Raw genomic sequence first — 17,895 nt, 5'->3', positions numbered from 1 at the left:
GGCCGGCCGGCCGGCCTACATCACCTCCAGTGTGTGTCTCGCATAGTTTAAAAGCTACAAGGGGGGCAGCAGACAAAGGGAACAGTGTGCCAATCATGCCAAGCATGCCCACATCTGAAACACAGGGGGGCAATAGGATGTGCTTTTGACGAGACACCGTGCACTGACAGGGGCAATTTGCGACTCGCGTCTTCCTATTTTCAATCGTCTACCTCTTGTACCTCGTTCTGGCTCGGTTCATGTTTTTCAATCCTTTCAACACGTCTCATATTCGCTCTCTCAGTGATTTCACCCCTGCCTCTGCACTTCCTGCTTCCCAAATCAGCCCTGCTGACCCGGATGAATGCCCTCTACTTCCCTCCCCTTCGTCCTCCAATTCCTCCAGAGAGCATTCTCAAAAAAAAAAAAGCTCTTACAGCCTCCTCCCACCCCCTTAATGCACATAGCGGTCACTCCCACAGGATTCTCCTCTGCAGACAGGGGGCGTGGGGGTGGTGGTGGTGGGGATGAGGAGCGATCATAAATTGCATCATACTGTAACGGCTCTATTGAACTGCGATAACCACGTGTGTGTATTGAAATGGCCGCGCATCCCCGCTGATGTGCAGTCGGTCGGTGGACGCCGGTGCAGACTGCAAACAGTCGCAGTAGGACGGCGGTATGATATCAATTCGCAAGGTGGGAGAGCGTCGGGGTGGGCTCATCATTTTCTCTGCTCAGCACTGGCAGATAGGAGCACACTGGGGGTTTGGATTGGGTGAGACAGTAAAACTGTGTATGTGACACATAGCGGCGCTTTGTTTGCCTTCGCAGACAAGGGGGCACGGGGGGCTGCCGCGGTGGACGGCAGCCAGGATAGCAGCGAGTCACGGCGGCTAATAAACTGCACCTAATAAACAGTCCGGGCAGGCAGGAGGACATGCAAACACTTGTGTGCTAAAGTTCCTCCAGTCTGCAGGCCTTCTAAGGACAAGACGAGACAGTGTGATTTATTTCCTGTGCAGAAGCTGTGATGACGATTTACTTTTTCTTTTTGTGTGTGTGTACACCGATCGGGTTCACACAAGGACGGCTGAGCTCTCTGTGTGTCCACGGCATGGGGATAGTTACCACAACAGCGTTTCCTGCCACACAAACCAAAACACGACATGTGACGTCAGATTCACATTCTTGCACCGAATGGATGACGTGTGCACGTGCTATCCTAAAGAATGCACAGTGTGTGCAAGCAGTCAAGAAAACGTTACGGAGCCAATTGTGTTTCCTTGTTGCCTCAGTTGTTGTGTTACCTGCAGACACCTCAGGTCAGATTACTGCTCTGGGCGATCAAGCATTTTTAATTGTTGACCCCAGGCGGTGTCAGGTTGTCCACTGACGCTGGCATCTTTAAGATTTTTTTCTGGAATTGCTTTTTAATTCCTGCACATGTACCTGTTCATTGATTAAAATCCTGTTCAGTAGCTGCCTCAAGAGGACGTTGGTTTTGAGATGCTTGGGCTCTTCAATACCTCGTTTAAATTATTTAAAGCTAGTGTTGGTAATCTTCAAAAACAGAATCAGGCAAAAACAAATGAAAAATATGAATATGGTGTCAACGGCGTCATCTCGGAAGCGTCGTGCCCGCCATCCGGTTCCTTGTTCATGTTGTTTTCACTGTTAGCTTCCAACCGCTGGCTCAGCTGTCGCCATGTTGAGAGCCGCGTAGAGACAACCCCTCAATCGTAGTATTTTAAATGCTGTGCCTTTAAATGTAGTTCACATTGACTTGACCTGCTCTCTCTTATCTTTATGTCAGCAGACGAGGATAGTTCAACCTCTGTCAGCAACATCGTTATCACTATTATCCCCAAAAGCACAAAGCACAACAACAACAATGCACAACAGCAACAATGCTATATACTGGAACAAATGTGTGACATTTGTTTATGGCTTTTGCCTTCCGGTTAACCCATTTGGAAATGTTTAATGCATCAGTCGCCGTACAGATTCGTGGGACTGTCAGAGGTGTGGCTGCTCCCTAAGTGAGGAACACCCCCCTCATATTACTTCACCATAATGAGTCTTAAAATGAATGCAGACATCACTGCCTATGGCTGGCCGGCTGCAGCTGTCCGGGCGCAGAGTGTGAAGAGGTTTTCCAACGTGAGGAGGGTGAAATCCAGCCCCGGGGTGCAGCTGTGCCCCCGCTGTCCTCAGCGGGCCAGGATCAACTATGTGGGCACGTGACGCCCCGCAATTGCTGGGTAAACGAGGAGAGAGAGGGGATCGAGGCGGCAACACAACTCTTCCTGCACTTCCCGCTCTGAAGCAGCGACGTGCAGTGCAGTGCGGCCAGAGGCCTTGGGTGGTCGCTCCAAGCGCTGCGTGGAAGAAGAAAAAAAAACTGTGTCGAACAACTGAGTTCACCACAGCGGTTTGTGTTACACGGCGACCCAGAGCGGCCGCGTTGGCAGCGCTCACAGAGAGGATTACAGTTGGAAGGGACCAGAAATAGAGTTTACTAGAGCTAAATATGTTTGTAAATGGCACATTCTTCACGGTTCAGCTCTGGAGCGAGGCTCGAGAGTCACTCTTTGTTTCTTGGTGCATTACAGAGGTTTCCTTTACAAGCGGTCCTCCGAAAGTCTCATAGAGGAAGCCCTCGAGGCAAAAAAGAGTTCAATCGCGCTTGAAATAGTTCAAACGAATAAAATATGCGAGAATTTTTTTTTTTAAAAAGGCGTCCCTGCTTTGCTCCGCCCCTTGTTTGGTCTCAGGGTCATGCCCACCTTATGGGCACGGTGCAACAGGTCTGATCTTTCTTTTGACCTCACTTCTGCTGACCTTGGCTCCTCCCACTGAGGTCAATGTGCATTCCCAGCTGCTGCAGCCTGTCCTGTCCACACACACACACACACACACACACACACACACACACACACACACACACACACACACAAGATGAGGGTGTATAGCTGCCGCAGATCCACCAGATACATGCAAGAGCTAACTCACAGCTCATGGCATCCCCGTCTCACGTGGCGCATACACCTGACATGGCCGCACAATGTCAGGTGCACACGTACTAAAACATCACAACGACAGTGGGAATGGACTTTCACGAGCGCCAATATAATATTCCAGGGTTGGGGATTTAAAAAGTTGCCACTTGAAATACCGCTCAGGCATTTTTACTGCTGGGCTCTCTGTGTAGCGACCAAATCGGGAGCCATGTTGCCATAATTGTCACATGCCGACTCTATTTATGATATCCTGGCATCTCCACTGTCTGAATGTCATACCAGTGACCCCCAGTTTGATTCAAACACATCCTACGTGTGAAAAAAAGGTGGGAAATGCAAAAATTGTGAAGCAAAAAAATGAAGAATTCCCACTGCATTCATCTATGAGAAGGTTAAGCTGCCAGGAAAGAGAAATTAATTTCTCTCAAGCCCGCTGAGCAAGTCGACAATAGCCGCTTTCTACTTCAGTCCAAATTTGGGAAAAGGGGAACAATTTGAAAGCTTGTGAGGAGTTGTCAACCAGATGCCTTTGGCATTTCAGAGGGAGAGGGAGGGTGCAGGGGTTGGAAAATGCCTCCGAACAAAAAAGCCATGGTTTTAAATGTCTTTCTCCGCCTTGTGGCAGTAAATCTGAATCTTTTGTTTGGCCAGAGTGAGCCATTAGAGAAGAATTCAGGGTGTGTGTGTGTGCAAATGACAGAGCATTCAGTTATGTTTTATGCAAAAAAAAAAGAGTTGTTTTGTGGTCAAGTGCACACTGTAGATTGACACCACATTGCACTCAAACCGAGGAAACCAGCCACTCTGACGCTTGTTACAGAGGTCAATTTGGGCGTTAAAAAAAATCTTTTTCCACACGAGCTGTTCATGAATACTAGCATGGGAAAAAAAAACACCAACAAAGAAGAATGTAAATGTTAACTATGTGTCCTCCAAGTCTGATTAGAAGCTGCTAAATGGCAGCAGGGTTACGTTGCAGCAGGGTGTGCCGCTTTGAGGGCCTAACATGAGAACATGCCTCGGGATCCATTCGATATCTCGCTTGATGCACTGTGACCTTTGGCAGCGCGCAAAGAGAATGCCCGACGAGGGAATGCAGTAACCGCAGCCGTGTGTGTCGAACGTATACGCGCACTCGCATACCTTGTGTCACCGTACAGTACACACAAATTTTGAGTGAAGCGCTCGAGCTCTCTTTGCGGCGTCTGCTTCGGCTCCCACACTTTGCAGGAGAGTCAATGTTGAAACAATGTGGGGAAAAAAAGAACATTTTAAATGTCCGGGCTGTTTCGAATGAAGACACCCGTCCCCAAAACTTGAGTATAGGACGTTTGTGTCAAAGAGGAGAGCAGGATGAGCGGTTGTATGAAGGTAGATTTGCAAATTTCTAGTTTGTATGTAAAATATCTCCAAATCTTTGCTCTCAATTAAAAAAAATTGTCTCTCAAAAAAAAAATAAAACGCTCAAAAAAAAAAAATTCTCTCAAAAATAAAGTTTGCTCTCAAAAAAAACTCTCTCTCAAAAAAAAATAAAACTCTCTCAAAAAAAATATACACTCAAAAAAAATACACTAAAAAAAAATGCTCTCAAAACTAAAATTTGCTCTAAAAAAAAAAATTGGCTCCAAAAAAAAAAATACTTTTTTTTTGTTGGGAGCAATTTCTTTTTTTTATAGCAAATTTTAGTTTTGAGAGCTTTTTTTTTTTTGGAAATCAGATTTTTTTGAGATTTTTTTTTTTTAAATTGAGAGTAAAGATGTGGAGATAATTTACTTACAAACTACAAACTTGCTTGGGTAAAAAGGACACAGATCTCCCTTCGTACTGTTGTGCCTTCACTTTAAATTGTGGCGAGCGTCTCCTCCTGGGAGACAACGGTGTGTTTAGAAGGCTGTTAAATGTTGTGACGGTAATGGCCGTAGTCACATGAGTCCATCTGGACCCGGCAGCCCCCCCTCCCTCCCTCCTCGGTCCCATTTCCAACCCTTGTTCCCATGCTGCCAAAGGTCCAGCTGTGCACAGTCTCCCATCAACACTGACAGACACCTCTTTGTGCGAGAGGACATAGACGAGGACGGCTATAAAGAAAAAGGGCACAGAGAACATTTAAAAAGGGGATTAAAGGAAAGGGAGGGTGTGCGTGAGGAAGGAATAAAGAGATGCACAGGAATTAGGACACATGTGATCACTTCCTTATTTTTTCCGGTCTTTCTTTGTCCTTTTTGGCTCCGATGCTGGATGCACATCAGCCGGCCATGTGTTGATCATGCCTCATTTCACACCCTCGCTCCTAAGTGGCACCAGCGTGAGGAATGCGAGGTCCTTTCCTCAACGATTGGGGCACGAGATTTTCCTCCGACCGCTCCGATCGTGAGTCACCGCGCAACCATCCGAGGGGTTTCTATCATTCACGTTCCCTTCCCGCCTTGCCTTGATGACAAGCACACGCCGCATTTTCCCTAATTTGGGGGTGGAGGTCTCCGTGTGTGTGTGAGAGAAACACACACGCCCAGGGTGAATAATTCAACTCCTGAGTCAGCACGGAAACATTAGACCTCTCTCCCCTTTTTTAAAACGTTTGGCCCAAAATAGCTAGAATTACAAGCGCCAAAGCCAGTTGTAACCTCACAACTCAACTCATAGGACAGCTTTAAAAACCCTATATGTGTGTGTGTGTGTTAAACCACTTCAACATGAAGGGTTTCAAGTGTGTTGTTGGGAGACAAATCCACAGAGAAAACCGGCACACCGATGGAGGAGTTGATGGAAAGGAATAGTTTACAGATACGCTGCAGGATTTCTCCGTGTCAGCAGCGAGCACGCCGCCAATCCTGATGACTCATACCTTCCAATACGGTCAGGGACTAAAACATGAAGGACTTCATGCGCACGGAGAAGTTCCCACTACCTTGCGGCTGACCAGTAGAGGCGCTGTCTTGGGGAACAGGAAAACACTGAGCGGGAGTCTCTGAATAGTGTACGGCTGAATAAGTCGCACAGAGAGAGAATTATCCGATTCACAATGAGATGCGACCAAGTCGTATCGTCGACGTGACCTCCGTGTTGCATGTTGCGAGATATATATATATATATATATATGCGACGGGCAGGGATTCTGCTTCCTCTGCGGGCCTCTTCCCGCCGTGTCCTCTGCTGCCCCGGCGTGCCCTCTCCTCCGCTCTGCTGCGCGCCACCGAGTGGCTCCAGTGGAATGTGATGACCACGGACCGGACAAAGCCCCGCATTCATGACCCCTCGTCCCACTCTGGAAGTTTTGCGACTGGAACGCCTTGATCACAGAGGGGTTTTTTTTTTGGGTGTGGGGGCGGCGCCGGCGGCTAGAGTCCATGCACCCTTCTTCGCCCCGTCCCGTCGGAGGCGCGTGGCCCGCCCCTGCACCGCCACGCGGCGGCCGGACGCCACATCGACCGCACACCTCCAACCTGTCGGATGCACTTTCATCCATCCATCCATCTATTTTCTGAAGCGCTTATCCTGTTTAGGGTCCCAGCTGTCATTGGGCGAAGGCAAGGTACACCCTTGACAAGTCGCCAGTCTATCACAGAGACAGACAAACATTCACACCTACTGCCAATTAACCTAAGCCGCAAGTGTTTGGACTGTCGAAGGAGCCGGAGAACCCGAAGGGAAACCCACTCTGACACATGAGGACAACATGCAAACTATATCACAGGCGGCCTTCCCAACTCCGGCCCGTCTTGCTAGCTGCTACACAACCGGCGTGCAGACAATTCCTTTTACCACCCAGAGGCAAAGCGGCGTGGGAAGTCGTGCCCGTGTCTGCGTGTGGTGCGACGTCACGGGAAGAAAAAGAGGCTAATTACCCCGTGCACTTTGGAAACAGGTGGCGAGAAAGTCAAATTTATTCTCGAACATCTCTTAACCGCTAAAAGCCCACCATCCATTATCCTTAATGGCGGCACGGGAGAGGTTAACTGCTGGTAATGCCAGGAGCAGAATCAGGGGAAGCTGAATCTGTGTGTTTGTGTGTGTCGACGGCGGCTCACAGATAATCACTGGAGAGCAGATAACATAAACAAGGCTGCGCATGCGTCGTCTGCTGCCGGCCTGCCTGTCTCTACTTCCTCTCGTCTAAGTAGCTCATGCAGTGTCCATTTGCCTCCTATATGATATAATAGAGCCGTGGGAGTGCCTCTCAGGCTTCTCCTATAACCATGCACACATAGAACAGCAAACACAGACGTTACCACGCAACGCCTCACAAACATGCACGAGGCATGGTCATAGTTTCTTATTGTGCAACATGTGTATTATTAATAGCCCTTACCGAAGCCGTACACTGATACTTATGATACACAAATGAATCTGGCTGCTTAAAGGGATATGTCTGGGGATATTCTATATTGTTTTTAATATCAACAAGAGACTAACAAGTGTTACATGTGCATCCAACGCCACTGAGCTCCATTGTTCTCCGAAAACTATTGTGAATACATGAATGAAAGTGTTTATGTGTAATCCGTTTTTAAAGATGTCCGATTTCAACGGGCTTAAAGAGGAGTCACCTTTTCTTAGGAATTTCTTTATTGTTTTGCATGATGTTACCATCAGTTACAATGCAGAGATTATTAAATAATGTAAAATCGACTAACTGACTAAACTAACCTACAGCGGCAGCTCATCAATCATCACGTTAACACCGACGCAGCTAATCCAATTAGAGCTTCTCTGGCTGAAATAATCCTGTTGCTTTTGTGGGAAATTATCAGTGTGTTGTAATAGAGACGTCCCAGTTTTGTACCTATAGTTGTCGCAAAATTCATCCTGTCAAAACGTTCATTTGGAGGGCAAACTACACACGCAAATGTAGATTTTTAAGGCCTCTTGTTGCATAAACATTCATAGACGATTCAGTCGTCTTTGTAAAACCACGAGATGGTAACAGAGAACTATTTGTGACAACAAATTACAGAGTTACAACAATTCAGAGGCGCAAAACAAACGTCCAAGACGAGAGGACGCCATTTCTCCCGGTTCCCCCTTCAGCTAAACACCGTTAGCGTTGTTAGCACTCGACATGTCGAGACCTTGCACCTTTAACGATTAGACCACACACACACACACACACACACACACACACACACACACACACTCACACAACGGCCGCTGATGACCTGAGATGAGCCTGTGAGGCTCCTGTGATTTTTTCCTCCATCCGGATGAGCCATTACCTCCGTGGGGGGTGTCTAATACGGTGATGGGATTTAATGGTCGATTTCCTCTCCTCGCGTGAGTCTCCAGGTGTGGCCGCCCTCCTCACAGACTGCATCCACAATTCATGAGAGGGAAAACTGATGCCGGTAGACCGGCCTGTACACTCAGAGAGAGCGAGAAAGAGAGAGAGAGAGAGAGAGAGAGAGAGAGAGAGAGAGAGAGAGAGAGAGAGAGAGATGGTTTACCCGCTGAACTGTGCAGTTAGAAGTGCAAGAAAAGAGCACGACGGGACAACTGATTTGAAAAAAAATGTAAAAAAGGGAAGCTGTAGTGCGTGACCGGAGCGCTGGCTCGAGCAGGAAGCTCGCCAGGTCGACATAGAAAGTGACGGGCGGGTGGGTGTGGGTGGCGGTCGAAGGAGTGAAAACACCAGAGGGCCGGAGACGGAACAGACGAGGGCTTGTTTTCACTGGGTGTGAATGTTTAGAGAACACTTGTGACCTCCTCTTGCTCGTCTACTCTTACCTGATAAGCTGAAGGTCAACGGCGATAAGTGAAGGATGTGTCAAGGCCTCCGGGAGCCTGGCGAGCGGGCCGCTTTTAGATAGCGAGCGCCGGCCGGAAACGTTGAGGTTGAGGTTTACGTGCGTCTTCGCTATCTGAACGAAAAGTACAATCATTCGGTTTCATTGTGATGGTGTTAAACGTTACAACTAACACACTGAGACGCTTGGGTGGAGGGTTTATATTTGTCAGTCTGTGTAATGTCTGTAGATCGACAGAATACAGAGAGCGCTGCAACCTGTCTTCCAGTATTTGTGCCGTAAAGAAAGGTTGTGCACGTAAATGCGAAGAAAAAGAGAAAAGTCCAAAGTCCCTTTTCACTTACTGATCGATGAAATCCAAGCCCCTGCGTGCCGTCACCTGAGAGCACAGACGGGAGGTCCAGTGCATCATTTATTTTGTCCTTCTCTGTCTCATCCGAGCAAAAATGAAAAAACATCCAAAGGTGCCTAAACCACATGACATAAACGATAGAAATCCTTTCTTCATCCCCTAAAAACCATCCGGTTTAACGGCTAAGTGGCGACGATGCCGCGCCGCATACCGAAAGAGAACACTTTTCTAGATACTGGACGCCTCGGGAATTTAATCCAGAAGCTGTTATTTGTTGTGTTTTCATTCCTGTGGGCATTACAGCATTCAGTTCAGTGTCACTGTGCTCTAAGTGGAGTGGACGGCACGCTCGCTCCCTCAGACATTCCCACTATGCAGTAATTCACAACATGGGCCACCATACAGGAGTATATATATTTATAAATATATATATAGGCCCCTTTGACATTTTCCCTCGCGTTCTGAGGCCAGTGAGGAGATCGACCAGGATGCACTTTTTCTTTTTTTTCCACTCGCAGCTCCATCGAGAAGAGGAATTTCCTACGAGGTCTGGCTTTTTCATGCTTTTCTGGTGGAGTATTTATAGCGGCTGAGGTCACCGCGGTAGAGGCGCGTCGGGGCGGCCTGATTGAACCCGGCCATGTTAAGTGATGCCGAGGGGCTCACAGGGGTGGAGCGAGGACATGTCCTTCCAGTCTAAATCTAAACCTCCATGTTTAGGACAATAGTCGCCGGACCACGAGGTGCAAAATAGTGCGCGGGGCGCCTCGCTTTGAAGCACTCAGAAGGGCGATTCAGGGAAAGAAACATAAACCGGTGAGCCAATCACATAGCCGTCATTAGAGCGCTTGAGATGACATGGTATGCAGATACAAGTAGAAGACATATGGCATTCATTATAACTAGCGCTGGGCAAAGGTGAAAAAATTCAACTGATTAATCGCGATTTATTGCATTATGCGTATGTGTAATGAAGTAAAAACTAGCGTATTGCACGCTTTTTTTTTAAAAGTAATGTTATCAGAATAATGTAACAGGGACTCTGGAGGAACAGCAAGTCAATAAATGTTAATAAATGTTATAATTTAAAACATTTATTAACATTTATTAACAGAGAGACAAGAGCTTGGCTGATATCTTGGCAGGCTGATAATACAGTATCGACGTAGGCCGCAAGTTACGAAACTTTTGATAAAAGTATCTATTTAGAACAGAAATAAGCATAATAGAAGCTGCAAAGTTCAAAATATGATGTCACTATGTTATTTTCATAAGTCCATGACTTTTTAATCTCACAAATTTGTGTTTTTTTCCCTTCAAGCATAAAACATAATCTTGAAAATCCCTGTCTTTTCACAATGTTGATTTGAACTGTAATTTGTTTGGTTCAGGATTGTTCTGGCCTTCACATTTGTGCAGTTTCAGCTGAAGAATAGTAGTTTATTGATACAAAATCATAGAAACCAGTGTCTACAATATGCAAAACTAATAATATGTGCACACGTTTGGTTGAAATCGGGTGACAAAGCTCGACATGCTGAGTGATTCCTGGCTACAGCTCCGCTCGCCTCTGTGGTGGAAACCAGGCGATCATCTGTCCGGCTCCCCCCCTCCAGAACAGATAAGTGTAAATGATCCTCACTCCTCACAGTAGGTAACACAACACAGATTATTATTCCGTGCTACAGGGGTTTGTGTGGACTCTTCCTGTGGCATGAATCATTAAACACAGGACTGTAATCCATACAGACCGGCCCAGCTATCTGACGCTGCCTGGCAACACACTGAACTCCTCTGCTTTGAAGACAAAAGCTCAGATTGCTCACCTTCCTACAAGAAACATGAAGGCAGACAAGCCTCTGGGAAATGTGAACTTGCAAAGTTAATTACTAAGTTAACTCGAGGATGAGAAGAATTGGCAAACTGTAGTGCCAAGGATCTGTTTTGTGTGCTTCGATGTGTCTGTTTTGGGAGAGTTTTAGGATTATCTGGAGTTGCAGTGAGCCGATAGTAGAAAAACTTCTTGTGGTGACATGTTTTTTAATCTACTTGAACAAAGTAAAAGCACCTGCGCACCATTAATCTGGAGTGTTTCAGTGGCTTATGGCAACTGCTACTGTGACAACAGAAATCTTGGATGGGCCGGCTTCCTGCAGCCGAATGGCCGGGCCACGCCATTGGCTGGCTGAGAGAATGACTGGCAAACTTGTCCATCTATTATGCATGCCAGTTTACCTTTAGTGCGTCCTTGAGCTCACTTCCAGGTAAGCACAGCCGAGAGGTAGCCGGCCCGCATCGAGACTCTGAGACACCCATCTGATCACCTTGGTAAGACATTTTTAATCCTTTTTTGGTTCTTTACCGATCACCTCCATTATAATAATATATCTGCAATTTATGAGGCTACAATTTGAAGTTGATGTAAATACCTGTTGGTAAAAGTGATTTTATGCACTCGACAGGTGCACCCTGAGGGGGAGATCAAAAATGGAGCTGATGGGATCTTCTCTAAAAGCGACATATGCTCGGCCCAAAACCAGCCACTTCCTGCCCGCCATCTCCACCATGGCGGCGAGCTATCGCAACACCCAGCCCGCGTTGGCCATGAGCTCCAGCGCCAACCTGTGGAGGACTAATGCCTACTACAGAAGCAGCGGCATCGTCCCGACCCCCTCTTCCCTCCAGCGAGATAATTTGGACCTGGTTCGAGCCCAGACCATGTTCTACCCGTCCAACAGGACGGCGATGTCCACCCGCTACACCCCCGACGACTGGTACAAGTCCAACATGAGCAACTACATGGAGTCGGAGTCGTCCCGGAAGAGCGCGGAGAGACTCAGGAGAGATACCCTCAGGATGATGCAGGACAAGGAGCAGCTCACGAGGCTGACCCAAGAGAAAACCAGCAAGAACATCGGCGAGCGGCTCAACGACATCGTCTTCTGGAGGGCCGAGCTGAGCCACGAGATCGACAACATGGTGACGGAGATAGCGGCGATCACTGAGGTCAAGAGGAGGCTGGAGAGAGCCTTGGCAGAGACTCAGGGCCCCCTTCAGGTGAGGGTGGGAGGAATAAATGAGTGTGTGTGGGTGTGTGTGTTACCTTGAAGTAGCAAACACACTGATATCTGGTAAGTAATATGGCAATTTTGAGTTGTGTTATTGGAACGTTTTGCGGGAAATATTGACATTTCAACGGGGACTATTTGCATTGACCTTGACGCCTTCACATTCGGGTCAGGCCTTTGTTCACGGCGCTCTTTGTGAACATTCGCGGCTCTGGGTGCGTCACGACGTCTGCTGTGAAACAGTTTTGACTACAGTGTCCAGCTTAGTTGTAGCAACTGTTGCATCTGGTTGTTGAGGCAACTTTAGAGCTCCTGCCGGGACAAAGTCCTAATTAGGTCAATGCTCGTTCCCTCGCTGGAGGACCACTGGTCATTTGTCTCGGCCGGAGGGAGTCAACTTCATCTGGCTGGAGATCTGGTGACATGACAACACCTTGCTCGGCTCAGATCATATGGCAGGCGGCTTTCTTTGAGACTTCTGCAGGTAACTGAAACTAGAGAATGTAGCTTATACAATGCACTATATACTGTATGCACAGAGGCAGGGATATACGGTACCTGCTCATCTATTCAAAATGTCCCAATGAAGACATTGCGGCACTTTGAAAGATATTTAATTCTACTCTTACAACCACCTCAACTTACTTCAGTCATGATCACTTTGTCAACAGGTGTCCCAAGAGTGTTTGTACCACAGGGAGAAGCGGATGTCCATCGATCTGGTCCATGACGGAGTGGAGAAGGACCTCATAAAGGTAACATTGAAGCAGGAGTGACTTCTGATAGCAACCTTGTTGGAACACAAATGCATGTGTTGTGTTTATCTGCATTGCAACAAGGAAGTGGAGGTCATCAAGTCATGTCAGGAAAGGATGAGGCGACATCTGGACAGAGCCATCGCTCAGCTGGCGTGAGTCTGACACATGGATTTATAAAATATTATGAAACATCGGATTCTATTGAAGCGATCTTTCTGAAAAACTACGACGTTTGACACACAATTGTGTTTCTGTGTTGCTTTGTGGGGTTCCTCAGGTTAAACCGAGCAGCCCAGCATGAATTGGAACGAGACATAAGCGACAAAGTGACCGCTCAGAGGATAGACGGGAGGTGTCATCATCTGAGGAACACATCCGACGGTATCGGCTACTACAGAGGGATTGAAAGGCTCGACCCCTCGTGAGTACATCACGTCAAATGGCCGCTAACAATGTCCTTTGTTGGTTTAAACCAGCGTGGTATACGTTGTTCTTCCCTACGTCAGGCTCTCTCTACCGGACTCGTGGTCCAAGTTCAGCGACGACAACATCCTGCTCTCCCAGAGCGAACGCACCGCCTCCCAGAAGCTGAGGGACGAGATCGAGATCCTGCTGAGCACCACGTCCAACGAGATGTGGAACCAGTTCAACAACGCCAACGTGGCCTTCACCAACCGCATATCCGAGACCGCCGACGCCAAGAACAGCCTGCAGACGCACCTGGCTAAGGTGTGCACCCCGACAAAGACAACACGGTTTCTAATGAGAAACTAACACATCTGTTTATCAGAGTTCTGCCTTCACCTTGATGTTTCTTCCCTGGGTAAAAAGAAGTGTCTTTAAAGAGGCAATCACATGGCATTCCTTCTCTAACTAAATTTGCCACTTAGGTGGAAGAGATCATTGGTTTTGCACCCTTTTCTTTTCTTTACGCAGTAAAAACAAGTACCTGCGCTAAATAGCTGCCAAAAATGCACAGTGCATAGAGAAATCAGTGTTGTTGGGGACTCGTGTCTGCAGTGGATTGTGTGCATGTTTACGGTAAAGCGTTCCTGTCAGAAGCGAGGAATGGCAATAAATGCCCCCTTTCATTGCTTGCGCCGCTCTCCACACTGGATCCCATTGTTCTCGGGTTAATTGCAGGGGGTTAAACAGTGAATCCACATCAGCTGTTGGACGGGTTCGAACACTGACACTGTGATGTGAGACGCACGGTCCTTAATAAAGCTCTGTCACTGTCAGTTGTAAGGAGTAGTGATTCGCTGGAATTAAATTACATCAAATGGGCAGGGACAGAGCGGGCCACTGTGCAGCATCGCGCTCAGCTGATTCAAAGCTGACAGCGGACACTGTTTACTTGTTCTCTGCCTCTACCATTGAGATCCTCGTTTATTTCCTCCCATCCCGCGTCAATCGTTCCTCTTTTACCCTATTTAATGAATGAAGACGCTCCGCTGTTACTATGATTAGACGATGCTTTCCTCTTCCGTCACTTCATCCCGCGTCTGTCTCGCCTCATCACCCTTTAGACCCTGCAGGAGATCTTCCAGACGGAGATGCTGATTGAGTCTCTGAAGAAGGCCCTCAGGGACAAAGAGTGCCCGCTGAAGGTGGCCCAAACCAGGCTGGAGGAGAGGACCCGCAGGCCCAACGTGGAGCTCTGCAGGGACAACCCGCACCACAGGTGCTGTGCCACTATAACCGTTAGCCATTAGCACATTCATGAGATACAAAGGCATTCGGTTCAGGACATTTTCCGATAAAAAACGATCATTCTAAAGAAAATCTAATGATTCTATGAGAAAATACATTGAATACTTTTCTATATTTGTTCATTTGTTTTGAGTTCGATAAAATTGGGGGTAAAGTGTATCGCTAAGCCCATTTTGATAGCTAGCCATCATGATTAGCCACGCAAGTGCTATGAGAACACAGAAAGGTTGGCATTTTCTGACAGAAATCCTTAGCATTTCCAAAATATAGTAGTTATTACAATGAATTACTTGTTAAACAAAACATTTACCACGTTCTACACTGACATTAATGAAAATGTAATTGTTGTTATCTCAGTAGCAATCTGCAGTGTTTCCTGGGGCTAACAAGGTTTCCTTCCTTTCTTCCTCTCTCCTTGCTAATTTCACGGCGAGCTGCTTTCTCTTCGTCCTTCCTTCGTTCAGACTGGTGGGCGAGGTGAGGGAGATCGAGGACACCATCCAGAAGCTGCAGGAGCGGCTGATGCAGGCGGAGAACACCCTGCAGACTCTGGTCAAGACCAAAGTGACCCTGGAGCATGACCTGTCCATCAAGGCCAACTCGCTCTTCCTGGACCAGGAAAAGTGCATGAGCATGCGTAAGAGCTTTCCCAGCATGCCTCGCCTGGTGGGCTACACCTGAACTGAGTCTTCATGGAGGACGAAACCACTGGAGTTAACTACCACTGCTCCGGCAGTGGGTTTGGAGTGATTTTTGAGGGTGTTGTGGATTGATTTGACCCAAACTAAATGGCTTCATTTTACGGGCACTGACATCTAATTGATCGTAAACAAACGGATTATCGTAATTTTTGAGTATTGTACCCGTAATGTAAAATAAAAAGCAATGAAAACGTGTTGTGATGTCATAGAAGAATCGATGATTAATCAGGCAATTACACTTATTTTATATGGCATGTCTGCTGCGTGTTACTAGCCATTATTGCTAATAGAAATGCTAGAAACTCTTGTGGTAATATCTGAAAAAAACATACAGGTATCTCAACAATGAAAGGGGATCCCTTCATATGTCCTGACAGCATCCACAAGAATGACATCCAACACACGTCGTCACTCCATTCCTGCACTTTGATTCATAACCGTAACCCTTTTTGCTTTTAACCCCATCAGCAGTAATTTGGGTTTTACTGCTAGCGGACCGGGTATAGCGCACGCCACGTTAATCCCCTTAACAAATAGCCGCGGTAAACTCGCGCGACGCGGTCGCTCCAGACAAAGACACACACACACGGCCTCTGAAGACTCACTCAGATCTGTCAGCGGCAACTGACCTGAATGTCACCTCAAAGAGGAGCCACTGATTCGAATCCCAAAGCACACAACCTCGGCCAATTGTCGCACACAGAAATATGGATCGTGAAGGACGCTTGTGTTTCTCTCTCCACCATCCGTCTTCGATGACCCTCCAGTCACCGCCTCGCCCATAGGAGGAGCTGAACAAACAACTTGTAAGTCACATGTGAAACCCCCACACCCATCGTAGAGGACTCGAGGCCCTCACTTCTCATTGGCTACTTTCTCCACCGGCACAGGGAGCGGCGCCATCTATAGAGTTTACCCCGGCGCATTTAGAGATGTGGCCTGAACCGACGTTGAACGCACATAAACACTGTCACGCCCTCCCACTCCTACTGTGTCACCTTTGGCTGCGCCGAGGAATGTAAACTCTGCTCGTACCGCCGATGCCGCTTCAGTCAAACGCCGTCAGTAACAAGGTCTCCACCGTCAGAGTTCAGGGAGAAATTGACCACAATTGAATAGTCATACAATTTAACCTCGGTTCTTCTTTCGTCAATTTCTGTGCGATAGCCCTGTTAGCTTTTAGCATCAGAAGGAAAAGATTATGCACTAAAATACGTCTGCGTTCCAGTGTGTGTGCAGGTTGGAGACAGACGTTAGCAGGGCTGGCAAAGTAATCACAGTTAAGAGATGCAACCGGGCCGCTCAAATCTTCCTCGAAATCCGGTTCCACCTAAATCCTTTCAGTGGCCGCAGCATTAAAAAGCATGACAACATCGCCCGTGCAAATAGAGTAGTTTCATTTATAGAGACTCCTGACTGGAGGGAGGGAGTGGCCGTAAAGATAAACCCCTCACAGCATTTCTGTGTGTGTGTGTGTGTGTGTGAGGATGGGTGTGTGTGTGTGTGTGTGACTTGCACTTTGATTTAGGAGTAATGTTTTACAACTGTATTAAGTCACTGTCACAGTGAGCCCTTTGCAAACAGCATTGTGTCGGACTAAGACCCTCAGGAGAGAGTCGACGGCAGGAGGTCTCTGCCATGGTTTCCGACATTCATGTCCGTTGGTGTGTGTGTGTGTGTGTGTGTGTGTGTGTGTGTGTGTAGGTGTGTGTGTGTAGTCCCACTCCTGCCCAGGCACATTCCTCAGCCCTAGTATTGCAAAGAAAGGCCCCCTGTTGTCTCGCTTACATCAAAAGACTCGCTGCTCTCATCGCCTTGTAATTAAACACACTGACAGATAGCACAGACTCGACCCCCTCCTCCACCTTCTCCATCCATCCCTTTTTGCTTTCCCCTTCTTCCAACTCCCCCGTTTTCTCCAAGCGTATATATGCGTCTTTGAGGTTTACGGGTCTCTGTTGGGACGGGGACACAAATAGTCCTTTTCCTATTTGACCTCCTCTCCCGCCCTCGCTTATGAGGGAATGTACTCTGGTATTCTCCCCGCGGTCCAAACATTTTGCCGGTTTATTCTTAACGCCCGGTCTCGTTATAGATGCCCTGCGCCCCCGCGTTATTTTATGTTTCTGACATACCACCGGACCAAACTAAAGAGCCGGCTGCAGATCACTTGAGACCGGTGTCAACGACCGAGGGTTTCTTACTCGCTGCTGTCGTTACAGACTCAGACTGAGCGCGTGCACCATGAAGGAGAAAAGTTTACATCAGGGAGACTGTTTGCTTTTGTATGTCATTGATTCTAACTTGTACAAACAAATATGGATCTGTTGGCAACGTGATTGCGTTATGGTTGATTAGATCTTATTTAAAAACTATTTCCCCTGCAAAAAAGTGCTGTACTCCGTCGTGCTTTCCTTCTACTTCTACTACAGGTGATTTGTCCAGTTTGTCTTTTGTAATAATTCAATTCAGCCTTTTTGTCTGATGGCCTGCAGCATCATAAACCAAGTATAAGCAAATCAAATGAAGCAGACCATCTCTTACTTCATGAAACCTTAAA

At 47.4% G+C, this 17,895-nt stretch overlaps 1 protein-coding gene across 1 annotated transcript; it reads left to right on the top strand.

Annotated features, from left to right (window-relative positions):
• Positions 1–11,330: 11,330 nt before the first annotated feature.
• On the top strand, positions 11,331–15,463 carry tekt3 (tektin 3). Its single transcript, XM_068583745.1, has 8 exons — positions 11,331–11,423; positions 11,558–12,152; positions 12,835–12,918; positions 13,003–13,073; positions 13,199–13,342; positions 13,428–13,650; positions 14,451–14,605; positions 15,099–15,463. The coding sequence occupies exons 2-8, from the start codon at positions 11,583–11,585 to the stop codon at positions 15,313–15,315; spliced, it is 1,464 nt and encodes a 487-aa protein (XP_068439846.1). The 5' UTR covers positions 11,331–11,423; positions 11,558–11,582; the 3' UTR covers positions 15,316–15,463.
• Positions 15,464–17,895: the final 2,432 nt, after the last annotated feature.

Source organism: Clinocottus analis, unplaced genomic scaffold (genome assembly GCF_023055335.1).
Source record: "Clinocottus analis isolate CAN_PGR_092001 unplaced genomic scaffold, fCliAna1.0.p SCAF_19, whole genome shotgun sequence".
Classification (NCBI taxonomy): Eukaryota; Metazoa; Chordata; class Actinopteri; order Perciformes; family Cottidae; genus Clinocottus; species Clinocottus analis.
The sequence above is the reverse complement of the archived record's forward strand: the minus strand, read 5'-3'. Positions and strand labels throughout refer to the sequence as shown.